This window comes from Bos mutus, chromosome 15 (assembly GCF_027580195.1).
Source record: "Bos mutus isolate GX-2022 chromosome 15, NWIPB_WYAK_1.1, whole genome shotgun sequence".
Taxonomy (NCBI): domain Eukaryota; kingdom Metazoa; phylum Chordata; class Mammalia; order Artiodactyla; family Bovidae; genus Bos; species Bos mutus.
Window position 1 is genome coordinate 18,022,302 of NC_091631.1, and position 27,527 is coordinate 18,049,828.

At 43.9% G+C, this 27,527-nt stretch overlaps 1 protein-coding gene across 1 annotated transcript in view; it reads right to left on the reverse strand.

Annotated features, from left to right (window-relative positions):
* The window catches only part of KIAA1549L (KIAA1549 like), a 128,983-nt gene that overhangs the window by 93,106 nt on the left and 8,350 nt on the right, over window positions 1-27,527 (reverse strand). Inside the window, exons 6-11 of the mRNA XM_070383083.1 lie at window positions 24,452-24,671; window positions 23,077-23,210; window positions 17,031-17,193; window positions 15,432-15,491; window positions 9,381-9,532; window positions 4,071-4,242 (exon numbers count right to left, since the gene is read on the reverse strand). Coding sequence (XP_070239184.1) covers window positions 4,071-4,242; window positions 9,381-9,532; window positions 15,432-15,491; window positions 17,031-17,193; window positions 23,077-23,210; window positions 24,452-24,671 — 901 coding nt within the window. The remainder of the gene's footprint in view (window positions 1-4,070; window positions 4,243-9,380; window positions 9,533-15,431; window positions 15,492-17,030; window positions 17,194-23,076; window positions 23,211-24,451; window positions 24,672-27,527) is intronic.

A 27,527-nucleotide genomic window follows, 5' to 3' on the forward strand; every position in this document is an offset into this window, starting at 1 on the left:
TACAATGTAGACAGTACATTAGTGGCACAGAAGCTGAAGCTGAGTCATTTGGGAAGCACATGCAAAGTCCAAGAGGAGATAATGATGAAATGGAGAAGAAAAAACAGTTTGAGAATTACTCTAGAAGGGAGCTGGGAGGGCCAAGTGGATTTGAAGGAAACAAAAAAGTAAGGGTGAAGGCTAGCAGCTCTGAAGGCAGGTGGAACAGAGTTGAAATCCTGTCTCTCTGAGCCGCAGTCATGCCTCTAAGGTCCCTAGATGATCCTTCGACTCTCATTTCCAAAAGGCTCCAAGCACCTTCTAACTGCTGTGACTGCTGTCTCTGGCCCAAGCTCTTAAACCTTCCACTGTTCCCCATGCATTTCCATCAGTAAAGTCCCCTTAGCCTCAACCTCTTCTCCTGACACTTCATTCACCTCCCGGTCTAAATAAGGCCAGCTCTCCCATTGCTGCCCCTTCCCAAGTACAATGAGGCCGGGAGTAGAAGTAAGGAGGTCAAGGAACTGATCTCAAAGTAAAGGATGGGTTGGGGCAGGAGAAGTGGTGAAGAAGAGGAGACAATGAACCAGGTAAAAATCTCTAAAGGATGGACTTCCCTGGTTGTTCAGTGATTGGGAGTCTGCCTCCCAATGCAGGGGATGCAGGTTCAATCCCTGGTCTGGGAAGATTTCACATGCCATAGGGCAACTACGCCTGCACACCATAACCACTGAGCCTGCACTCTAGTGCCTGTGCCCTGAAATAAGAAAAGCCACTGAAATGAGAAGCCCGTGCACCACAGCTAGAGAGTAGCCCGTACACAGCAACAAAGACCGAGGGTAGCCAAAAGTAAGTAAATTAATGTTAAAAAAAAACTTCAAAGGACAGTGGGGGTCAGCTTGGGGTCTAGAGGTGACTGCAATAAGGAGGGGGCAACTTTGAAGCATCTAGCATTTTTCCAGAATAGAAGAAATGGTCTGAACATAGCAATAAGGAGCTGGGAGGTGGGGAGCCTTCCTCTCTTATGGTGTTTCTCTAATCAGTTTGCTGATTCGCAGTGTGTACCACCGCACCCAGGCTCAAATGTGCCCTGCCCCACAATCCTAAGCTCAGCTGCCTCCTTCACTTCATTATGACCCAAGAGAGCAGAAACAACCACAGAGATTCCTCAGGCTTCCAGTACCAAATGTACCATGTGACTGACACCCACACCCCTGCTCCGTTTGCCTTCCTGCTGCCAAAGGCTGGGCCATCCCCGCTCCTCGCTGAGTCTGACCCTCCACTTGTGCCGCCCCCTTGTCCATGTGTGGGCTTTATTCCTGCAAGGCTTGTCTCTCTTCTGCATTGTCAGTTTCTCCCTCTCTATTACAGTCTTACTACTCAAATGTACCCACTCTCTTTCATGTGGCCTCATTAATCTTCTCCCTTTGCTGTCCTTGCTTCCCCACCTCCACTGTCTCCTGGGCCCGCTCCAGCTACTCTGTCTCCACTACCTATTCCTGGGAACTCCTCCTGCCAAGCTTTCCACCAAGCTCCAGTTTAGCAAGGCCACTTCATCTCCGTCCTTCCAGTCTCTGCCTCTTAAGAACAGAAGCTGATGCAACAGCTCAACTCCTTCTAAGACATTCACTTTCTTTGCCTGTTTCTGGACCCTACCTCCTCCTGGGTTTCCTCCATCTCCCTGGATGCTCCTTCTCAGGGTCCTTTGCTGGCTCCAGTTCTTCCCTCATGTAACTTCCCCAGGCCTTAATTTTCACCCTCTTCTCTTTAGTTCTAAATCGTGCTGAGTCTGGTTAATCTCATGAACTCCCTTAACTCTAAATGTTATCTGTGTTGATGACTCCTCCCAAGTTAGTATTTCCTGATCTCTACTTGCATGTATAAACTAACATGTTCAAAACCAAACTCTCAATTCCATCTGCCCATCCCCACCACTGCCCCACCGAACCACCTCCTCTCTGTACCTTCTGCATCTCAACAAGTGACACCAAAGTCAGTGCTCAAGCAAACACCTCGGAGTCAACCTTGAGTCTTTTGGCCCTCACCTTCTCCTACTCATACCCAATCCATTATCTTGTCGCACTTGTTCTGTCTGCAAAAATATGTAAAATATCTTCTCTGAGTCTCTACCTCTGACACATTCCTCTCTCACCTGGACACCTGCAGTGGTTTTCACTCCTACCCTCTACAATTCACTCTCCACCTGGAGAGATGGATAAAGAGCTGAGGATGGAGCCTGGGGACACACACATGAAGAGGATATAGCAGAACTGATTAGGTCATTGACCTGACCAGAGATGGGACGGAGCCCACAGGGAGGGAAGGACAGAGGTGCAGAGGAAGAGAATCTGAGTTAAAAACATTTTAAAGGCAAGACTGTAGAGGGTGATCATCATTTCTACGCAAAGGTGTGTCTATGAGGATGTGCTGGCTGAGCAGAAGTGAGGGCCATAACAACACACGGGCTGGATCATCCCCATGGAAGCCACACCCACCGTGGATGAAGGCAGAAGATGAGGAGAGGAAAACAATGAGCCAGGTGTCAGGTTCCTAAGGAGTGTGGACACCAACTAGGAGATCAAGCTAGGCCTTCCAGGCCTAGAGCATGCTCCACGTGCTGCCGAATCTAACGTTTCTGCCACACAGTTGCTCACCTGCCTCACCTATTCCCTGGTTTCTCTGAAGCCCTTATTCGGGTCCCTAATGCCTGGGCCATCAGAAAGCCTCTTTAGTTCTGCCTTCTCTCAACCTGAACACTGACAACAGATTAATCTCCCTAGTTAATGGGTACTTTCAATGATACTATTCCCCTGCACAGAAGTCTCCAATAGCTCCCCAGAACCAATCTCATCACTGTACAATCCCTTCCCTTGCCATGCAAGGCCTGAGTCTCCTAAGCAATGCTCATTTCTACCCCCATCATCTCCTCCTCATGCTTCGGTACTGCATGAAACTTGACTCCTTTTTTCCAAGCACTGCTGGTACTTTTCACTTCCCTTCTATTGCTCCTGCTTCTTCCTCTTTCTGGACTATACCCTCTTCCCCACCCTCAGCTGGATTCATAGCGTGTAATACAGTTAGGAACACACTTTGGAACTCAGATTCAGATTCCTGTCTTGGAGTTAATATCATGTCAAGTACTAATTCTGTGATATGGAGCAAGTTAGTATATATCCAAACCTGTCTTAGCCTAGGTTTCTTCATCTGTAACTGGGGGCTGAATAAAGTTGCCCCAGAGAAATAGAGAAAAATTAGTGTAAAGCAACAAGCATAGCAGCTGCCATGGGGAGGGCCCTCAAAGAGGCAGTTATTATGTTTCATACCCTTTCTCTATTAATCCTTCCCAGATACCCCTTGAGAGCAATCTGTCCCTCTGTTGAGCCCTGTATCGATCACGTTGTCTCCTCGAAGCATCTCTGCATTCTACACCTTTATATCTGCATCAACACCTTCTCTGCCTTAAAGGCAGGGATTTAGCGAGTCTTGCCCACTTCTCTGTGTCCTCCAGCACAGTTCATGTAGGACTCTGGAAAGTTTACTGAATCAAATTACCTTTAATTCCCCAGCAGACAAATACAATCTCAGCAGTGGTGATTTTTCTAGCTGTTCACAAGACTCTACTGAGGAGGAAGAGTGGGTAGGACCTGGGGCAAAGCAGTATTACCATCACCCTAGTATCCAAAACACATCCCTTACCCAAAACCTGATAGCTACCTCATATCAGGGCTTCCCTGAGAGCTCCATTGGTAAAGAATCTGCCTGCAATGCAGGAGACCTGGGTTTGATCCCTGGGTTCGGGAGATCCCCTGGAGAAGGGAAAGGCTACCCACTCCAGTATTCTGGCCTAGAGAATTTCATGGACTGTATAGTCCATGGAGTCACAAAGAGTCGGACACAACTGAGCGACTTTCACTTTCACTCAAATCCTATTGCTTTAAACAATACAGGAAACAGCTGGTTGGTCTGAGAACCTTCCAGAATAGAAATATTTTTAGCTCTGGGTCTACTAACATGAGTTTAGGGACTCACTTGGATGAACAGGAAATATTTACTGATGTTAAAAATATTGAATAGAAAGACTGTCCCCTTACGGTCAGCTTGCAGAAGAACAACATGATGCAGAGTCAAGGCCATCCTTTGGGAGTCAATGGTGCTCAGGATCTTGGCAGCTGCAGTCCCCAGCAAAGGTTTCCCATTGTACAGGGTGTAGTAAGTCAGCTCCGCGGGGTCTTTGGGTCCTGGCACCCGCTGCATCTTTACCATCTTTCAGAAAAAGATAGGCTTTGTTTACAGGGCATTGTGCATCAACTCTGCAATTACTCACATGATCAGCAGGCTCGCTCCTGACTGTGAAGCCTTCTCCAGCTGAGTGGACCCATAACATATATTTAAGGCATCAACCTTCACATACCTCCCTAACACCGATGTCTCAAGGAACCCTACTATTGCTGGAAGAGGAAGGCAGGGAGGAGAAAACAGTCTTGAAAATACAAACATCTGGGAAGAACAGTTTGAGACGGAGAAGAAACGCTAAAGTGGTCAAGTCTTCCAGCCTCCAGAGAGCTCTGGCCTCATTTGAAAATAGGCCTCCACATGAATTCAGGGCATGTTAAGTTATGCTCAAACAAGATTTCTGATTTCAAATTCCTGCAATTGCCAGAGAAGGGGAAAAAAAATGAACTTCTAGGTCTACAATCAAAAAGGTCTCTGATAAGAGCAGGGTTTGGAGACTCAAAGTTCTTTTTCTAAAATAACCTTTGTTGCTTTTTCTCACTGCCCTACGGAGAATTTGAAAATACAGAAAAGCATCGAGAAATGAAATAAAATAAAAACAACCTGTAACCCCCTCCACAAGCTAATTACTATCATCATTTTAGAGTATTTGCTACTATTTTTTTTCATTTATCATTTTACAAAATTATTTATCATATTTCCTGTATAATATTATATATTGCCATTTTTACTTGCATCCATAGGGGCTTAATTATAATAAAAGCATAAACGTTAGTTTCTACATGGCATTCCAAGGCATACCTCGTAAACTTACTTACCAATTCTTTATTGTTAAACACCTAGATTGTTACTCATTTTTCAGTATTGTAACTAACAATTGATAATCACACATAAAACATAAATTTTAATACCTACATAATGTTCTACTGTGTGCATGTGTCATAAACTTCACTAAACCTTCATTTGTGGACATTTAGGTTGTTATCAAGTTTTCACTAGCATAATTCACCATTGATAAATATGGCATCATGTAAGTATTTCCCAAAGTGTATCTGACAGATTATGAGTTTCACAGGATATCAAAAGAGGTAACAAAAATGTTCATAGCAGCATTGCTCATAATAGCTAAAAAAAACAATACAAAAATTCAGAAGTCTCTAACAGTAGGGTGGATAAATGAATTATAGTACTGTTGCACAATTAAATATTATAGAGTAGTAGAACTGTGGCTCTTTGATCCAATATGGGTGAATACAAAGCCTGATATGGAGCAAAAGAGACAAATTACAGAATATGAAGTTCAAAAACAAACAAAACCAGATGATGCACTGCTTACGGATACACATGAGAATGGTAAAATCTATACAGAAAACACAGGCATGATTTAATACAAAATCCAGAAGCACATTCAACGCTGGTAGAAAGGAAGCAAGTAGGTATAATCAGAAAAGACACAGAGAAAGCTTCTGGGGTAAGGTGACAGTAATTCTCTTTGGGTTGTGGGTTCTTTTTTTATTAGTGTTCTTTAAACTCTGCATATTTTTATGCTCCTGAGTATGTATGCTACAAATAACAATTAAAAATAAATATTACTACAATCCAATAAAAAATGGCTTTTAAAATAATCTGACCAGACATTTCACAAAGAAAGATATCTGAGGAGCCAATAAGCATGTTTTTTTAGATGCTCAATGAGGAAATTAAACTAAAACCCATAAGGCATCACTATCAACCACCAGAATGACTAAAATAAGAAGGGCTGACAACCCTGTGTCAATGAAGACTTGGGGTAACTCCATATCCGGTTGGTGGGAGCATCAGACAGTACACTCTGGGGAAAGGTCTGGTGGTTTCTCACAGAATTCGTATACACCAACCCTGTGAACCACTCCTGCATACCCAAGAGAAATGAAAGCGCATGTCCAAAGAAAGTCTTGCAGAAGAGGGTTCAGAGAAGTTTTGCTTATTGTAGCTAAAAATTGGGAAAAGCCCAGGTGTCCATCAACAGAAGCATGGATAAACAATGCTTGGATAAACAACCTGTAGTATAGTTCATAAAAGGGAATGTTACTCAGCAATAAAAAGCAATAAACTACTGAATAAAAGAACAACATGGATGAATCTCAAAAACACTCCAGAGTCAAAAGACTACACAAAAGGGAGTCTACTGTAGGATTTCATTTATATGAGGTTTTAGAACAGTCCAAACTGATTCATGGTATGGAAATGATATATGTTATCAAATATAAAATGGTAACGTCATACACAGTTAATGGTAGAACCGAGATGTTGAGTATATGTGTGTTTACATCATAATTTTTGGAACTTTTCTGTGAGTTTACAAATGGTCATAATAAAATGTCAGGGAAATGTAGATATTATTATAAACAAGGGTCTTGAAAGTGAAAGTGAAGTTGCTCAATCATGTCCGACTTTGCGACCCCATGGACTGTAGCCTATCAGGCTCCTCCATCCATGGGGGTTTCCAGGCAAGAGTGCTGGAGTGGATTGCCATTTCCTTCTCCAGGGGATCTTCCTGATGGTACTTACATTGAGAAACCAGCATATTGCAGAAAGGCAAGGAGATTACTTGCAGGTCTTTTGAGAGTCTTTGTATGTTAATATACCTTTGGAATCTTTAAGAATGCTCTAGAGGATGCAGCCTTGCCCAAACTGACCTGGTCAGATGGGCACCTTATAAAAGCATTTTCCGGACATTCTGAGAAACAGTGCTCTCACCTCTTTATCTTTGTGTTCACCTTTATCTTCTCGAAAGGAATTTCTAGGGGTGAGGTTGTGACCATCTAAAAGGTTCTTGTCTAAATCACTCACATGTTCTCCCATTTACTGAGTTTGAGGGTGCCCACTTCACTGCATCCCCATCAACACTGGATAGTACCAATTCACTCACTTTTAGTAGGTGAAAAGGGCATCTTGTGGTCGTTAGAACTTGCATTACTTCGATGACAAATAGAGTTACACAATTAAAAATGCTTACTGGTCCTATGTATGTCTTCTTTGGACTCACTTTTTCAAATATATCCACTAGAGAAATATCTTTAGATTCTAGACATTTAAATTTCCATATTCATGAAGGTGGCTCATCTTTAAAAATGATCTGAGCCCAGATGAAAGGCTTCTCTGCATGACGGATGATGCAAGCTCTACAGAGTGAATTTTATTTGGGAAACTGGGGGTGTTATTTCTGTCCCCAGTGGGAGAGGAGGTAGGGAGAGCATTAATATAACCAGGTATGAGATGAATGAACATTCAAGCAACTAATAACTTCGCTCAATTTCAATTTAACAGCAGATTCTTCCTAGCAAATTCCTCCAAGGATGATGTTGGAAGGTGATCTACACCCTTGGGAAATTGGAGATTTGCAGAAATAAATCCCTAGTTACTTCACTCAGGTTTTCCAGGTAACAAAAGGGGTCACACACACTGAATACTCAGGAAAAAAGAGGAAAAAACACCTTGCTGGGCTCTTTTAGGCACTTAGAATGTGTTGCGTTTCTTAGGTTAACAAATAATCATGAGTGTAGGGGGATTCTTTCTCCCACTTCAGTTAAGGCAAACTCCATTTCAACTGTCTGAATCCCAGAGACTTCCTTTCTGTTACTTGGAGAAATGTGAATTATAGGGCTCACATGGACCCCCACAAACCTGGCACATGAAATTAATGACCGCTTTACCTCATCACGAGGCTGTCTTAGACCCCAAAGACTTTTAGAACCGAAGCAACGTTCAATAGGACAAGAGGCCAAATATACCAACTGCGAATGGGGTACCTGGAGTCTCCCTAAGGGGTGGGATGTTGACTGATGTAGGAAACTTTGTTCCAAAAGATGGGTTGCTTGTACTTCCAAGATTGCCTGGGGACATGATCTGCAGACAGACTATGGTAATGTCTGTAATTTCCTTTAAAGTGTTCTCTTAGACAATGCAATACCATGCATGTGTGTTTGGGTTAAGTTATACCCTAGATGTGGTCAGTCACCAATCAGGAGTTCACACCCCAGGGGCAGTTGGCTAAATGCCATAGAAGAAGCCCACTCTCTAGAAATGCCTGCCAGAAGTGCTTCTATAACTTGATACCTTGCCCCACAGAGCTTTGATTAGCATAACAAATGTTGGAAATGGATTCTCATTGGGTAGAAGTAGTGGTACTCAAGATACGTGGATTGGTTAGAATATGCTGGAGACAGTCCCACTCTTGCTTGAACTGGATAAAGAATCTAGAGTGGCTCAGAGCCTCTACCCTCAGGATGGTATCTCTGTTGGGTTCCCTCTGAAGTAGACTCTGAGAAGAGCTGAATGCTTGTCATTTATTGAAGAGGTGCAGAGAACTGATGGAGTGGTGGGAGGTCGGAAATGAGCTGACAAGGGGTGCATTAGGAAGTGAGTCACCACGGTGGGAAACCAAAGCTTAATTCTGTGGGAAAGCTCTGCTGGTGATCCTAAAGCACACTTTTCAGAATTCCCCCAGCCAAGAAACCAAAGAGCTGTGGTATTTATACCCCCACTGCCAGTGAAGTCCCAAGTACTTCCAGCCAGCCATGACTGGGTAAAGTGGGTTCTGGCATCTCAAGAGCAGCCCTTGAATAAAATGATGCTGGAAGTCTACCAGCCTTCATAGAAATGGTAAGCAAGTATGGGCAGGGCCCCAGCAGTGTCTGCTATAGTGTATTCCCCTAAATCTCAGTGTGGTCAAGTGTCCCTTATAAATGGAGAGGGCTCTGTTTGTTGAAACAGACACGACAAGGCCAACAGAACCCCACTTTTGGAAGGCTGATGAGTGTTTCTGCTGATCACAGCCATGGTGCTGAGAGGCCTGAAAGCTGGGACCTCATCCAGCCTCCGGAGCAGGTTGCGGGGGAGCTGACACTTACTAATAATGCTTTGTTGAATAAATATGCACGTGTGGGCAGCATGTCTTCTGAGACCTGCTTCCCCCTGCAATCCAGAGTGAGACAGTCGGGAGAGCAGCTCTCACCCTCCTTCACAATGTCAATGATTATGACCACCAACCCCACAAAAGTAAGAGCAGTGTGGATTAACCGGCCTCATCAGCTTGTGGTGTGCACGCACCTCGGCAAGCAGCACAATCTACCTCAGCTCAGGAAGCACGTTTCCATACCTTTCTTATAGGCTTTGCACGCACCCACCTGTACGGTGTAGCTTCCCAGAGTGGTGGCCCGTTTAAACCGCCGGCCTTGCTGCTGGGACATCATGAACAGCTGGGCCAGGCGCTGCTCCATGACCCGGGCGAAGCTCTGGTTGTGCAGGCCCACCAGGGAATTGTCCACGCCCTGCAGCACTGGACACAGAAGACAGAGGCGCTGTCAGGGGAGAGGCTCACTGCTGACTCAGAAGCCACGGCCACCAGGGCCGGGCCTGCACCAGCTGTAAGGGCCGTGGGCCTGAACCCCTGTTAGGGTCTGGCCATCCTTCCCTCTCGACGCCCCAGGGCTTAGGAATCACTATCCGCTTGTTTGAGACGCTGAAGAGCTATGTGACTTGTCTAAGTTCACACAGCTAGTAATCAGCAAAGCCGGGGCTTAAGCCCAAACCCCTGGAACCCTGCCTTCACAAACTGGGACAGGCGTAATGACCCAAACTTGTTGTACTAGGTCCCAACCTTTTTAAGATAGTCTGTTCAGTCAGAGTCTGTATGGGAACACAGCATTGCTGCAGAACAGCTGATTGGATTTCTTGGTGGTTCCTGGTTCAGTGCTACCCTAATTCTACTCTTCTTTCCAACAGCTTTGCTGAAGGATCTAAGCTCCATCCTGCTACTCAGCCCCTTCCATGTGGGTAAGCCACCCTGCTGTGTTGTCATCCCCTCCCTCGTCAGTGGGGACCTTTCAGGGCTCACTCCTAAAGTTGCCCAGGGTCCCAGGGTCTCCTGACTTGAGAGCAGGATCGTGTGATCAAAGGAGTGGGCTCTCTCAGCACTGGCACTTGCCAGCTGGGGGACTTTGGGCAAACCACTGGCCCTCTCAGAGTCCAAGTCCTTCTTTGTAAAATGGAATAAGAAAGGCTACATCAAAGCAAATATATTTCTAGTGGGCTTTAAGGTTGAGATGAGATGTATATAGCAGTGTAGCACAGAGCCTCCTGTGTGGAAGGTAAATGAAACCCTCTCTTTCTACCCTTCCTCCACTTCTGGACTTTATCCACACCCGGAGTATCTGTAATCAGTAAGTAAAGCACTGATACGGAATTCCAGGCTATGGCTGGTGCCTGGAGGAGGATTTTAATGAACGCCAGGACCATCCTAGAACTGCTGCAGTCACTTACTATGGGGGCGACTGCCTTTATGCTGTCTATTCCCCAAGCCAGCCCTTCTTCCAAGTCCCTTGGGAAGAAGCACACTTCTCCCCAAACACCTAAAACACTCCCTCCAAACACAGTCATCCCTGAAAATAAAAATGCTAAAAGCAATTCTCATCTTCTTAGACCAAAACTTACACGGGCTGGGGATGTAATACAAGATTTTTCATTTAGCAGAGTTTGTTCTACTACACTCCAGCCAAGGACCATTAATACCACCCTGTCTACTGGGATCTGAAAAGAGCCTGGATATAAAGGCCATATTGTTACTATGATGGCATTCTAACAGGGCCAGAACAAGGCACAGATGACAATGAGATACAGACAGCGATGTCGAAACTGACCATGAGAAAAGTGAAACCCACAGCTGAGTTTCAGAAGTTATTTCTTTGAAACCACAAATCCTAAAAAAAATCTCCATGAAAGGCATAAAGCAGCTTTCCTCCCCAGGGCTCTCATGAGGGACTCCCAGCTCAGCAGAATTCCTGCAAACAAACTCCTGCAAACATTCCTGTGCCTCCCACGGTGGTGGGTCCCAGAAAGGCCCCTCCAAGCCCTCCTCGCACAGCTGTCAGGCTGAGGAAGGGCTGACCCACCTCCTGACCCCAGGAGGAGAGCTCGTGTTCTTTCAAGTTCAAAGATACGCCTCCCATAAAACGACAGCGCCAACTGCTGCAGGATTACTCCTATGCTGGCCTCTCCTGACCAGGGGACAAGGGTGAGAGAGCGAATGCAGGACGGTTGAGGGGTGTCACCATGAGTTACTTTAGAGACATCCCAGTGGTGATGCAGAAAGGGCAGACATCAAAGAAGAGAAGAGTCAAAGCCTCCAGGTGACAAACCGTTTCGGAAATAGACAGTGGTGATGGCTGCACAATTCTGTGAACGTACTTAATGCTGCTGTGTTGTACACTTAGAAAAATGGTACCAATGAACCTAGTCCCAGGGCAGGAATAGAGACGCAGATGTAGAGAACAGACTCGCAGACGCCTGGGGGGAAGAAGAGGGTGGGACAAATTGGGAGAGTAGCTTTGACATATATACACTGCTGCTGCTGTCGCTGCTAAGTCGCTTCAGTCGTGTCCGACTCTGTGCAACCCCATAGACAGCAGCCCACCAGGCTCCCCCATCCCTGAGATTCTCCAGGTAAGAACACTGGAGTGGGTTGCCACTTCCTTCTCCAATGCATGAAAGTGAAAAGTGAAAGTGAAGTCGCTCAGTTGCGTCCGACTCTTAGCGACCCCATGGACTGCAGCCTACCAGGCTCCTCCATCCATGGGATTTTCCAGGCAAGAGTACTGGAGTGGGGTACCATCGCCTTCTCCCATATATACACTACCATGTATAAAATAGCTAGCTAGTAGAAGCTGCTATATAGCACAGGGAGCTCAGCTCGGCGCTCTGTAACAACCTGAAGCTGAGGGATCAGAGTGTGGTGGTGGGAGAGAGGTCCAAGAGGGAGGGAATATATGTATACATATAAATGATCCACTTTGATGTATAACAGAAACTAACACAACATCGTAAAGCAATTATACTCCAATAGAAAATAATTTTTTAAAAGGTTAAAACGATAAATCACATGTTATGTGTATTTTACCACAATTTTAAAAATTGAGAGAAAAAAAATGCCTCCAGGGAAGTGCAGGAAGTTACGGGAACCTGCCACAGAGTTCTACGGAATCAACAGCTGGGCAGCTCCCACGTGCCTCGTGGCTCTGTCTGCAAAGACGATGTGTCCTTCCTAAGGACAGTCTTCCAGCTGGATAAGAGCTGGGGGCTGGAGCCGGGAGCCTGGGTTTGAATCCTGATGCCCCCCGACTGAGTGTTCTTGGGCAAGTTCCTCTGGGCCCAGTTCCTCATCTGAAAACACGGTTATCATAAGCTACTCCTGACCATATCATGAAGAACAGAATACTTTATAAAAGAAAACTGCTTCTAGCATAGTGCCATAAAGCCCTTGAGAGGATGCCCACAAGCAGTAGCTGTTGTTGCTCAAAGGCACCTCCTGCTTCGCTAGACAGGTCCTCAGCAGAGGAAGGAATTGCCTGGAAAACACAGAGCTGTGTTCCAGGACTACAGCTCCTCTCCTTTCTCCTGAGAAGCCCAGTGGCCTCAGGCTCCTGGCCTGGGGAATGGGTTGAACAAAGCTATCTTCATCTCTCCGTTCCCAATCTCCTACCCCTTCTAGAAATGACGGTAAAAGTTGGTGGTGACTGCCCACAGGTCTAGAAAGTGGTCATGGGCCAAAGGGAAGGCAGGAGGGTCCTCCTGAAACCTGAAACTCTTCCCCTCTCTCCCTGCCCCTCAAGTAGAAATCAACTGGTCCAATGAGCCCCGAACACAGTGTTGAGATGGGTTGGGTGGGGGGTCATTGTGTATGCTGATTACCAACAGCAGCACCAGTGATAACAAGTGAGGGATGTCCAGTCAAGTCACAAGAGAATCCTGAAAACAAGACCATGTATGGAGCCTTTTATTAAGCACGTGTCACTCAGACAGAGGTACCTGAGGAAAGGACAAAACAAGAGGTTGACAAGGACAGGGTGTCTTACCATCAAACGTCAATATTAAAGTTAGAGAAGGGGGGGTATGTATCTGCAAGTTTAAAAAAAAGCATTCCTTGGGCAGGAAACATGATTTTATAAGTGTTACATAACCTGCTGGCTTCAAAAATGTGTTGCTGGGTTAGCACTGTCTCTCTTGGGCATAAGCTCTGGTGGGTCGCTGCTGTTTTCCTTTGTAAACACATTTCTTTTGTTGGCTTTCTTCGCAGGTAAAATAATCTCTGCAAATCCATGGCCTTGCAGGGCAGAAAGAAACACAATTTTCTGCAGTTTAGGAGAGGTCTTGAGCAGGCTTCACCGAGCTCCTAGTTAGTATTCCAGCCAGCACCCACTTACTGCTTGTTTGGGACCGCAAGGGAGGGAGAGACAGGGAAGGGAAGAGGGAGGCTGGGGAGGGCCTGCTTGTCCAGGCTCATCTTCCAGGACTTGCAAAATCTTGCTCCCTCTTTGTTATGGGCGGAGTTGTTTCCCCCACACCCCATCTGATGATGTTTTATCCCCCAGGACCTCAGAATGTGACTGTTTGGGATAGGGCAATTAAGATACAATGAGGTCATTAGGGTGGCGCCTAGTCCTAAATGACTGGTATCCTTGTAAGAAGAGGAAATTAAGACACAGACCTGCACAGAGGGAAGGTGGATGTTTTCCAAGCCAGGGAGAGAGAACCTCAGAAGCAAACAACCCTGCTGACACCTTGATATTAGACCTCCAGCCTCTTGAGTTATGAGAAAATAAATTCCTGTGGTTGAAGCCCCCACCCTCACTCCCCAGCCTAGGGTAGCAGCTCTAGCAGACCAACACCTTCCTGTCCCTCCCCTTGAAACCGAGGAGGACCCTTTGGGGCTCCTGGGCATGGAAGCCTTTCTGTCCCCATTTCTTGTAGGCAAGACTCCAGCCACTGTAACCTTCCCCAAGTTCCAAAGGGCAGATCCAGAACAGCTGCTAATGAAGGAGAGAGCTGCCACAAAACCACGTGAGGCAAGATTTACAGGGACCAGAGAAGTGCGTCAAGAATAGGAGACCAACCACCTGAGACCCCGGGCGTGCTAAGTCGCTTCAGTCACGTCCAACTCCTTGCAACCCTATGGACTGTAGCCCTCCAGGTTCCTCTGTCCATGGATTCCCCAGGCAAGAATACTGGAGGGGGTTGCCATGCCCTCCTCCAGGGGATCTTCCTAACCCAGAGATTGAACCCACGTCTCTTACATCTACCTGCATTGGCAGGCAGGTTCTTTACCACCAGCACCACCTGGAGACCCTACACACACCTTAATCTTTTCAGCAACCCTACCTTGAACTATTGCTATAAAACCCTACCTTGAACTATTGCTATAAAACCCCTCATCAAATCCTCCCAGGTTGGGACATGTAGTTTTTTGAGGCAGGAGCTTGCGGTATCCCCTGCTAGCAAAGCAATGAAGCTATCCATTTCTACTTCACTCCAAACTGCCTCTGAGATTCAATTTGGCACCAGTGAACAGAGAAGCTGAGCTTTCGGCACCACCCTTAATGACCCAGCTAGTCACTCTGCCTCCTACAAGCTTCTGTTCTCTGCTTCTAATCCTTGCTTCTCTAATTTTCAGAGCTACTGTCTGGCTTTTGAAAAACACAAACAAGAACTTTTTTTTGCTGTTTCATAAATCTCAGCTAGAAAATGTCAAGGAAAATGCCACCCAAACACCCTTCTACTTCCGTCCGCCTTCACTGTCAGGACACGCTGGGTTTCAACAGGATCAGTGTGGGTGTGCCCAGGGAGAGAGAAAAGTGCATGCCTGGCATTCCTCTGACTTCCACTGGGTTTTGTAGGGCAGTGCAGAAAGGCCTACGATCTTTAAACAAATAGACAACCATTCGCATGGACATGCCCCAGCCCTCCACAGCTTAATGCTCTTCCTTCTGATGGATGCATGTTTTGCAAGAAGAAGGCTCCAGACTAGGACTTTCAAGGTAGCTGTTTTGAACTGATTATTTAACACCCATCTTCAGTGTGATGTCTTTTTTTTTTTAATTTTTAATTGAAGGATAATTACAACATTGTGTTGGTTTCTGCCTCAACATGGATCAGCCATAGGTATATACATGTCCACTCCCTCTTCAGCCTCTCTCCCACCTCCCACCCCAGCTGACCCCCTCTAGGTTGTCACAGAGCCCAGGTTCTTATCTCAGTTTACTCCATTTCTGGTCCTATGGAAGGAACTCCTTGGCTTATAAGGCAGAATCCAAGAAAAGATGCCAATTCTATCACTGAAAGGCAAGCAAGCTTTTAAAAATAAACCAACCTGATAGGGTGAAAGGAGCAAAGAAAGAAGAGATTACCTGTAATTACCCAGTAGTCTCTCGTCGTTTCTGATATATCAAGGTTGGGGTATTCCAGCGCTAAAACAAACAAGAAACACACCAAATTACTTTCACAAGTTTTATATATAGATTTCGTTCAGGGAAATAGCCACAGTTGACAAAATACCAAGCAGCTAAATCCTGCTCTATAATTCTTGGGAACTCTAGGACATACAGCCTGAAACTTGCTTTTCAGAAAACTAAAATACTCAGTAAAGGGCTAACTTTCAGAAGAGTTTTCTAAGGCTTTTGGGTGTCTGCTTTCAGCTTTTCCATCCAAACCTTCTTAAGGCAAAACAATTTTACTGTCAAGACCTTCAACGAGAACCTGTCAACTATAGCCTTCTTTTTAAAAAAATTACCCATCATAACATATTTTTAGGAATAATTATTTCTTGAATGGATCTTTCCAAAGACTAAGTTTAGTAGCTAAATGCTTGCAAGCAATGGTCCCATTTCTTTATAGTGTGGTGACCATCAGAGTTTAGCACATTATTTGGCACATAATAAGTACTCAGTAAATCACAGTTGTGTTATTATTATTCTTCTTAGACTATCAAGATGATCAAAGAAAATAAATCCTTCACATGCTACCAGGTGACATAATGCCATCTTTTATGACATTATCTTTTCCATAAAATCCAGAGTCATCTTTTCTGAGTACATGGAAATTCACAAAAGCTTGCCACTAAACTAACATTTTTTTATAAAGTCTGAGTGGCTACTTTGTGCTAATAAGTACATTAGCACATTATCTCACTTATTTACAATATAAAAAGGAACCATAGAGGGAAATGAAAACAACTTTGCTAATACATGTTTAAAAAAATACACTTACCCAGTGACCTTGAGTATGTATCAACAATTAAATTTAAGAGCAGGGATCTATACTTCCTTTGGCTACTGAGTAAGTGTTTGGGTACAAAATGTAGGCTGCATCTTCGAAGTCTATGCCTGCTGCATGATAATGAGGATTATGCAACTGAAGCGCTAGAGAAAGAGGAGGCCACAAGCCTATGGGGACTTCATCAAGTGAAGCCACGATGCTGACTGCACGTGAGCTGCATTATAATATCTATAGCCCAGGCAAGGGCTGAAGGCCTGGGAATTTTTGGTGATGGCAGAAGTGGGGGAAACCCTAGCAACCAAGATTGCCATGAGGACAGACAGACGCTCTACCGGGCAATGTTATAAGCTAAGAAGACAGACTGCTTGGTTCAAGCCCCAGGTTTGATGTCTCACCAGCTATGTCAGAGTAGGCATCTTGGAGTTAAACCTCTTGGAGTTTCAATTTTCCCATTTCTGCAAAATGGCGCTAATTTTGCACCTACCATAGAGGGTAGTTGTGAGGATTAAATGAGATACAAGACAAGTGAAGGGTAAAAGCACCTAGCCAGTGCTTTTTACAACATGCAGTGACGTTTTCATCAATTCAACCCCCTTCAGTCACATATTACAGTTGTGATTTTATGACAAAAGAGTTAGCACATGGCACCATGGAGGCTTGCTAAGTGGACAAGTTCCCGGAGAAGACGGTAGAGTCCTACAGGGACTCAAACACAGCTCGAACATACTCACGTTCCGCGATGGTGAGCGGCGGGTAGGTGAGGTAGAACCCCACCAGCTCAGCGGAGAGCTGGCGGAGGAGGCTGCTGGCCACGGTGCCGTTGAGGAAGGAGCTTCGGTTGGCCACCACGTACACCAAGGTGACTGTCTGGGAGGCGTTGGATGTGCTCACCATCTGAATGGACACAGGAGGAAAGGGGAGGGAGACATGCCAAATAAGACGAGGGTCTGTTTCATGGAGGCCGTGGGAAGAGAAGCTTAAGGAGAGGTTAGGAATGAAAGGGAGGTGGGAAGAGAGCAAGGAAGAGATAAGAATAACAACAGTTGTCACTTATGATGGCTCACAACATGCCAGGCATCTCGTACCAGGCATCGTTCCAAGGGCACATGATCTCATTTAATCCTCACCACAACCCTAGGAGGTGTATCCTGTCATGGAGGTATATCCTTTGACAGAGGAGGAAACTGAAGCCCAGAACGATCAAGGGACTTGCCCAAGGTCACACAGCTAATAAGTGACAGAGCCAGGATCCAAACCTGTGCAGCCTGACTTCAGGTTTTAACCACAGGTGGTGTATCTTTTCCAGGGGCTAAATGGTCGCAGGCTATTTTTATGGTTCTGAAGATACACTATAGAGCATAGGAATGATAAATTTAAGGAGGGCTCAACTGCTCAGACCAAGAAAGCCTGATTCAAACTTCTGGGGAATTTTAAAGTTGAAAGGACAGAGAATGCACGCCACTGGTCACCAACCTAGTAATGGACAGCATGATGAAAACTGATGACAATAAGAATGCAGAAATAGAAAACAGCTTCTTTCGAGAGAGATTCCATTTCATTGTGGTCTATCAATTCAATGTAGAATATGTTAATATTACTATGAGATGGTATAGTTTTCTTTTTGAATCTTTAAGTCAGGTTTTTAGTTATGAAGAAATGAGACTTTCATGGGTCAGTGTATATACACACAAACACCCCACAGATGAAATGTGAAAAACAGATGCAGTAGGAAGGCGTTCTGCCTGGTGAGACAGTCTTTGTGGGCTTCTGCGCTGGATGTCTGCCCCTTCCCCACCAGATCCATTTGCTACCCTGCCCTCATCCTGCTCAGTGCCCCCAGAGGCAGAATTCTGTGGAGCACACCAATGGGCTACTTGGTGCCCTGATGTTAGCTACAGGGAGCTCAGGAGGATGTGGGCGAGAAGGAGGAGAGTGAGGTCAGAGAGCTGGTGTTGGGAGCTCCCTCCTGGGGGGTCACAGCTCTTGTTGCGCACTTCTGGCCCAGGTTTCCCACAACTGCTCCGTCCCCTCACCTCATCAGCCCCAAAGTCACAGCCTTGAAAGCTGCACCACCCCCCTGGTCCCCCTAGAGCCTGGGCACACTTCTGTAAAGTCCTTTTCATTGGACTTTCCTCAAATTGCCTTCATTTGAATATGTCCTCTCTTTTTGCCAGGAACTGATACCCAGTCTGTCTAAAACCTTTGTGTGCTCAGACACAGATATCTCTGCAGCATTCCTTTTAAAACTTACTTTGAAGACTATCAAGAGTAAGCTTCTTCAAGCTATTTTGAAGTTTTTCCCATAAGAGCAAGTTCCTTTTTAAGTTCTCTAACACAGCGCCTAGAGTCCCATGATTACTGACATATGGAGTCAACATTTCTGGTCAACTCTTACTTCCTCTCCAGAGGATTTTTGGAATGTGGTTTAGCCACAGGTATTCACACCTCTTTCCCAAGGTACCAAGAAGAAAGGTACTTCTTTCTGAATAACTCAAAAGACCTCACTGTACTGTCACCTAAAAAATAATAACTAAAGTAACCTTGCAATCTTTATCTCTATTTGGAACATTATATATATATATACATACATATACATATATATATGTACGTATATGTATATATGCTTGTTTCTTTTCAACAAAACTAAGTCTCACTGGATCCCAAAGAGCTTGCAGTATGGTATCTTAGTATATACTACACTTGACAAAGTAAGTTATACTTTTTTTAACTGAGAACATTTTTATTGAGGAGACTTCATTAACATACAACACTATATTAGTTTCATACTTTCTGTGGTAAAATACACATTATGTTATACTATTTTAACCATTTAAAGTGTACAGTGGCATTAAGTACATTCACATTCTTGGGCAATCATCACCACTGTCCATTTCCAAACCTTTTCCATCATCCCAAACTGAAACTCTGTACCTACTAAATAACTCCCCATTTCTTCCTCTTCCTAGTCCCTGGGAACCACCATTCAGCTTTTCTGTCTCTATTAATTTGACAAAGCTACACTCGTGGCTCAGACGGTAAAAGCGTCTGCCTGCAGTGCGGGAGACCTGGGTTCAATCCCTGGGTCAGGAAGATCCCCTGGAGAAGGCAATGGCACCCCACTCCAGTACTCTTGCCTGGAAAAATCCCATGGATGGAGGAGCCTGGTAGGCTACAGTCCATGGGGTCGCAAAGGGTTGGACACGACTGAGCGACTTTACTTCAAACACTTTTCATAAGTGGAATCATACAGTATTTGTCCTTTTGTGGTTGGCTTCTTTCATTTAGTATGATGTCCTCAAGGTACACCCATGTTGAAGCACGTGTCAGAATTTCCCTCTGTTTTAAAAATGAATAATATTCCCTGGCATAGATATACTACATTTATTTATTCATTCACCTGCTGATGGACACTTAATGTTGCTGTGAATAATGTTATGAACACTGGTGTTCAAACATCTGTTCAAGTCCCTGGTTTACATTCAGTTCAGTTCAGTTCAGTTCAGTCGCTCAGTCGTGTCCGACTCTTTGTGACCCCATGAATTGCAGCACGCCAGGCCTCCCTGTCCATCACCATCTTCCAGAGTTCACTCAAACTCACGTCCATTGAGTCAGTGATGCCATCCAGCCATCTCATCCTCTGTCGTCCCCTTCTCCTCCTGCCCCCAATCCCTCCGAGCATCACAGTCTTTTCCAATGAGTCAAGTCTTCTCATGAGGTGGCCAAAGTACTGGAGTTTCAGCTTTATCATCATTCCTTCCAAAGAACACCCAGGACTGAACTGAACTGATTGGCTGAAATGACTGTCCCTTCCCCCACTTAATGGTCTTGTCAGAAATCATTTGATCATGTACGTATTTATTTCTGGGGTTTCTGTTTGGTTCCATTGGTCCATATTTCTGTCTTTATGCCAGTTCCATCCTGTTTTGAATATCATAGTTCTGCACTAAGTTTTGAAATCAGGAAGTGTGAGATCTCCAAGTTTGTTTTCCTCTTTAGGATTGTTTTAGCAATTTGGGGTCCCTTGAGATTTCATGTGAATTGTAGGATAGATTTTTCTATTTCTGCAAAAGACATCACTGGAATTTTGATAGGGATTGGATTGAATCTATCAATCATTCTTGGTAGTACTTGACATCATAACAACATTAAGTCTTCCAATTCATAAGCACAGAATGTCTTTCCATTTATGTTTTCTTTACTCATCTTTTTTATAGCTAAGAAAAGTGTAGTCACTCTTGGGGGCTACTTAACAACAGATTCATAAAGAAGAAACCAGAGCCCTGAAAACAAGGTCATATCACGGTTCCCTCATAGTCATGCCCTTGCATAGAACACTTTCCCATCACCCCTCTATTCTTAGATTCCTTTGGGTTCTGACATTATCTCTTACTTCCCATTCATTCGTGCCATGATTCATTTAGTTAATTAGACCCATAAAGCTGATGGAATGGAAAGCCATTGTTTTCATCCTTAGTATCCATTCTTCCTTCTTCCATGTCAGCACCACAATTTCTCTTGAGGAAACACCACTTCTCTCCTATGAGTTCATGCGCTTTGGGTTGAGTTGCCCCGGTCCGGTTCCAGGAGTGGGTATCTCAGTCAGGCTTAGTTGACTGGGACATTTCATATCCTCAATCACAGTTACTGGTCTAGAAATGAGCACATGATCCAAGAGGATTCAATGAAACCTAATCCCAGGATTTTGACTGGAATGACACGGAACCAAAGGCACTCTGGTTCCATGAGACTGTGAGTAATAAAGATGAGACAAACTTGGAGGCACCAGGAGCCTGAGGATAATGCCAGCCTATAGCAAGGCAAACCAAGAGATGAGAGAATTTCATGAAGAAATCATGCAAGTACCTGGGTCCGACTGTTCCTGAAGTAAGAAGCTACAGACTTTTCGCTTACATGAGCTAATCACTTCCTCTTTTTGCATAAGCCTTGTGAGCTTGCATTCCATCACTTATAATCAAAAAGTCTTACTTGAGCCTACTATAATCTAGCCCTTAATATCAATGCTATACAAGTAAAAACTAAGAAGTCACTTTTTCAATGACCCTCCAAAAAAATTAAATATTTACATGGTTTTATTACACAAGCGATCCAAGGTGCCCCACAAATTATATTTAATACAATAAAAGGGAAATTTATTAATTGCAAAACCAGGTCCTTAAAAAAAGAGATTAATGACAACCCTGGGGGATGATTAGCATGTAATGATCTATGCATAACATTGTGGCCTAGAGGGTTATTAAATCTACACAACAGCTTTCGCTCTGGGCTTCCTGTTAGCCAAGGCAAAAAGTGAAAGAGGGTTATTAAAACAATTCACCCAATTACCCATTCATATCAAGAGCTGTTGATACATTCAAGAGCATCTAAAATCTATTTAGATACAATTTTCTAATTGCCTGCTGTAGTCTTTTCCAAGGAGTGTTTGTTGCTTACTTTACAAAGTTTCATCTCATGGCCATGACTACCATACAACAACACAAGAGAGGCTTCTTAAGGCCAAGGGCAGCTTATTTATCTTGGTGTCCCTTCCACTGGCTGATAAAAAGAAGTTGCTCTGTAAGTCTGTACTTCCTGATTATAATTAGAATATGTTCCTCTGCCAAGCTTCAGTAAGACTCATGTACCTGTGAGGATCACAAACGCAATCAGAAAGAAAAAGATCCCCCACAAAGGAGCTGAGTCACACTCCTTACATAAATCTTATGTCTGTGACATGTTTTTAGATCTTAGTCAAATATGAACCAGATCATAATGAGATACTTCCATATATACTTTGGGTGAATCTAGAAAGGGACAACTGCTCATTCAAATTAAATTGTATGCCTTCCACATCATATTGGCTTTGCTGATAATTCATTTAAGCTAAATGTCAATTTTAAAACCACTGGGTTTAATTGCAAAGGCTTTTTAGTTCAGTAAAACAGACAGATTGGTTAGTACAATCAGAGAAATTTGGGGACTGGATGAAAATTATTAAGAAGCATCTGTCTTTAGGGAGATGTCGTCTATAGAAATGTAAAAAATGGGTCTGAGAGAGACATTTGGTAGCATGTCTACTGCAAATTCAGGAAGTTGAAAAACAGTGTACCAGTACTGAGACTGCCCTAGAAGAGAAGTCAAATGCCTGCTGAAAATTTCATCAAGGATCCCATTTCTGTGTTGCGTTGATGCTAGCAGAGCATGGTGGATTACAGTACAGGCTTTGCCTCAAGTCCTAATTCTGGAAGTTTCTTACCATTCTCTCCATTCCTTTTTCTGTGAAATGCTGATAATAACACCTCAGAAGGATGTCTTGAGTATTACATAGCAAATCATTTATAAAACATTTAGCACAGTCCTGGCACACAGTAAGCCCTAAATATAAGATGTGTGTCCTTAAACTAAGGTTATTGTTCCTGTGGATACCCGGAAAATAAACTGAATTAAAATCACAGAAAAGGAAATCTTAGGTGAATTAGTTATTTAGAAATGATTCATTTTATATGAGACATCTGACATGTAGAGTATATTCTAGTACATTTAAAAAAATAACTATATTAGAAAGACTTGAGGAAGCTTCACAAGGGAAAATAAACATAAAATCCCAAATCACAGCAGGTACACAGGGGTACATCATCTCTCTTGTACGATCAACCCTAGATATCCTCGCATACCCGAAGTACAAAGGCAGCTTTGAAATGGGAACCAAAGCACTTCTTGCCAACATTTGGGTTCCGGGTGGTCTCTGTCAACTACAGGCTGAAGCACACTCCCACTTACCTGAATCGTCAGGTTGCTTTTAGTATTCAGAACTTTCCTCTCAGCATCCTGGAAGGCCCTCTGTAGCCTCTGTTCCATGGTCTGAGCAAATTTGCAGGACTGTATGTTGTCGGACTGGCTCACAAACTGTAGCACTAGAATGAGAGTAATAAATCAATGCTCACCAAAGCTCTACGTCTTAATTCCTTGAACTTAACGGCAGTCATGATACAAAACGGCATGATTTTACATTAGAGAAATCAGGCAAATAAGGACAGTCATAGTTTTGGAAGTGGCTCTTAAAGTGATTTATAATATAGAAGAATTAAAAACATGATCGAACCTGAGATCCCCTCCAATGCAAAGAATTTTGTGATTTCAGTTATTGGCATATGGAAACATCTGCTCCAAGACTACAAAATGACTTTAGAGTGATCATGTCTTCTATTTCTTTGGAAGGAAAAAAAAAGTCAATTGACTTAGTTGACTAAGTTGTTTGAGTCTTTCAGTTTCAAAGGTTCCTCTACTCTTGTGGCTTTCAAACCACAAGATCAGAATTTAAAAAAACATACAACATTTTTAAAAACATCTATTTAGGCTGCACTGGGTCTTCACTGCTGCGCAAGAGCTTTCTCTAGTTGTAGAAAGAGGGAGACTTCTCCAGGTGCAGTGAGCTTTTGTTGCAGAGCACACGGACTCAGTAGCTGTGGCACACGGGCTTAGTTGCCTCGCAGCATATGGAATACTCCCAGGCCAGGGATGGAACCTGTGACCCCTGCATTACCAAGCTTATTCTTAAGCACTGGACCACCAGGGAAGTCCCATCAGGGAGTTTAAAAGAAAGACTCTAAGGCCTAAGCTCAAAGATTCTAATTCAAGGGCATCTGGAACATGTTGTTGCAAAGCGCAGATTTTACGCTGAGGATACTCAATCCTCCTCAGTATCCACTGGTAATACAGGAAAAGAAAATACAGTACCTGATGCTCATAAGTACTATATACTCATATAAATTGGGAAGACTTCTGTGAAGGAATATTTCTCATGAATCCAGGTTGGAAAAGTTTAGGCTGCTGTGCAGGGAACTTGGACATTAGATTAGCAAGGCCCTTGGAGGAAGGTACACGAGGACTCTAAGAAATGACAGAGCAGCTAGTGATGGAATTTTCCTTTTTTTATTTGGCTGCCCCAGGCCTTACTTGTGGCATCTCCAGCTGTGGCATGAGGGATTTAGTTCCCTGACCAGGGATCACACCTGTACCCCCTGCACTGGGAGCATGGCGTCTTAACCACTGAACCACCAGGGAATTCCAGTGATGGAGTGTTCAAACAGGTGTCCTCCTGGTAGCGCCCACAATCCCAGAATGAAGAGGAATCCTTTTCTTCTGAATTACTTGCCTGTTTTCAGCTGCAAGTAGCCCGCAGGCTGGGGAGTCCACGGGGAGGCAAGTACAGCCACAGACTGCAGGTTTGGGGTGTGCTGCTTCACATCCGCAGTGACGTTGCTGATCCCATAAACACCCAGCATTTCGATCACTGCGGAAGGCAAGTAGACCAGCCTCCCTTTGGTGGCGTAATAACCAACGGTGATGTTGTGAGAATGTTCCAGAAGGTCCACCTACAAGACAAATGGACCCAAAGAACTTAGTGTTCATTTCCACCATACTTTAAGTCTCTCTTGGTGTTTCTTAGAACCACAATGGTTGCTCAGCATGGCTGGGGAGGAGGACGTTCCCATTTGACAAATATTCTAGCAGTGCTTTAAGCTGATGGGACTGGCAGATCTCAAAATATCAGAATACAACAAAATATAATTTGTGTTAAACCTATGGATATAGAATTAAATCTATATTTAATTCTGAAACAGAATTAAGTCTGTGGGTAGTTTTTTTTTATTCCTTAAGTGTCTCAGTTTAATCCTGTGAGCACCAATTACCACTCAGGAAGGCAGGCAGGAGACAGCAGGCAAAAGAGATTTCCTGGGGTAGGAATGCTGGGAAAACGGCTGTACCATACTTCTCATCATTTATAAACATTAAAGGGCCTTCCCTAATGGCTCAGTGGGTAAAGAATCCACCTGCAATACAGGAAATGAAGGAGACGTGGGTTCAACCATGGGTTGGGAAGATCTCCGGGAACAGGAAATGGCAACCCATTCCAGTATTCTTGCCTGAAAAATCCCATGGACAGAGAAGCCTGGTGGGCCCCAGTCCATGGGGTTGCAAAGAGTCGGACATGAGTGAGTGACAGAGCACAAGAACATAAACATTAAAAGGCAGAAATGATAGATGAAGTTCAGGCCCCTTCCAGACAAGGGCCAGGTAGTAAATGAGGTGAAGCCCTCTCTTTAGAAGCTGAGAGAACTGTTCGGATTTAACTCTATTCTTGGCTTGTAACTGGCTCACGACCAAGGCAAGGCTGGGCCATGGAGAATTTCTCTTACAGCAAAGGAGTCCTAAGGGATGCTGATGATCTGAGCTCTCTCTCACCCAACTGGAAGAGTTTTGAGGCTTTTGACCTTATTCTTATTTTGTTTTGCTTTCCTCATGTTTGATATCAACAGTTCAGGGTGTTTCGAACACCGTCTTTCCTCCCCTTATTCTTCCATCTCCATTAGGAGTCTCATGTTTTTTGCCAAAGAAACCAAGACAACTGATTTTGCAGGAGGCTGGGTGTCCTTTGCTTCTCCACATTGTGTGCTCCTCAGCACCTTGTCACTTGAAGCTGGTGTTCAAGGTGACATTAGGAGGGACAAGAGGTATTTCTGGATGGAACACGGACTCAGCACCAAATACCACCAAATCACCCAGAAAGAAGGTGACTCCCATTCCCATCCTCCTAATATTAATATCTCAAGAAGCAAGTCTCAGTTTGAGGACAGTTGACTTCTAACACCTCTCTAATCCTTGCTAATCATATTTTTAAACAAACAAAGGGACGCCAGGCCCCAGCCTTAATGCCTTCTGCAAGCAGTAATATCTAACTTGAATTTAACAGGCTGTCTCCACTATTTTCATTTTCATTTTTTAATTTTGGTCATGCTATGCAGCTTGTAGGATCTCAGTTCCCTGACCAGGGATTGAAACTGGGCCGTGAAAGTAAAAGCGCCAAATCCTAACCACTAGACCATCAGGAAACTCCCTTATTTCATTTTTATCATTGCCTTCTACTTGCAGCAAATGATCCTGACTTCTATTCATGGTGATGATATCAAACATCCTTTCGAAAGAAATATGTTTCCGTTAAATTTTTATTGAACCATAGTCAATTCAAAGTGTTGTGTTAGTTTCTGTGGTACAGTACAGTGCATCAGTTATACATATCCATATATCCACTCCTTTCTAGATTCTTTCCCCATATGGGTCATTACAGAGTATTGAATAGAGTTCCCTGTACTATATAGTAGGTCTTTATTAGTTATCAGCTTATATAAAGTAGTGCATATATGACAATCCTAATCTTAAGTGTTTTTTTAAATAAAAACTGATTTAAAAATAACTGCTGCTGCTGCTAAGTCATGTCAGTCGTGTCTGACTCGGTGCGACCCCATAGACGGCAGCCCACCAGGCTCCGCCGTCCCTGGGATTCTCCAGGCAAGACCACTGGAGTGGGTCGCCATTTCCTTCTCCAATGCATGAAAGTGAAAAGGGAAAGTGAAGTCGCTCAGTCGAGTCCGACTCTTCATGACCCCATGGACTGCAGCCTACCAGGCTCCTCCATCTATGGGATTTTCCAGGCATGAGTACTGGAGTGGGGTGCCATTGCCTTCTACTACATACTAATTCTCACAGCGGTCTGTGATGATATGCAACAAAGAGCAAAAACCGTGAGGCTAATTTTCGAACAACCAAAGTTTAATGAAAACTGTCTCAGGTAACCACAGGGAAACATTCACATTTTCAACTTTCAAATAAAGTTTCTGGTGCAGAAACCACAGATGTCTCTTGTAGAGAGCATTTCCTCTTCTTCTTTTCAGAAGTATATAAAAGAGATTAACAATGATGAATAAACTGTACCCAATCTCCTTCCTAGTCCGTGGTGTGGTGGCGGGGAAGGTACCACTAATTTGAATGCGGCTGTGCAGAGCATCAGAGCAGAAAGCTGAAGCGATATTTTTAAGTGATGTAAAGGGCTGTCCACTGACTGCCCATCACATGTACTGCTTTAAAACTTGGAATCAAACCAAAAGGGAGTAGAGCAAAACTTCCATCACTTGGATATGCCATCAAAATCAGTTGGTGGTTGTTAAATAGTACTTGGCATGAAAGTGTTTGGAGAGAAAAAAAAATGCTTACTTCCTTGTCTGTTGCTCTCAATTTAAGCAAAGTTAGACTCAATTTACAAGTCAGAGTAATTTTTAAATGTCCAGAAATAAATCGCCAACTGTTTACCATGGTGAGGAAGATAAAAAGCAGTGGATGATTTCTGCAAAATTACACTGACACAATTAAATACTTTCCCCAAATAACAGGAT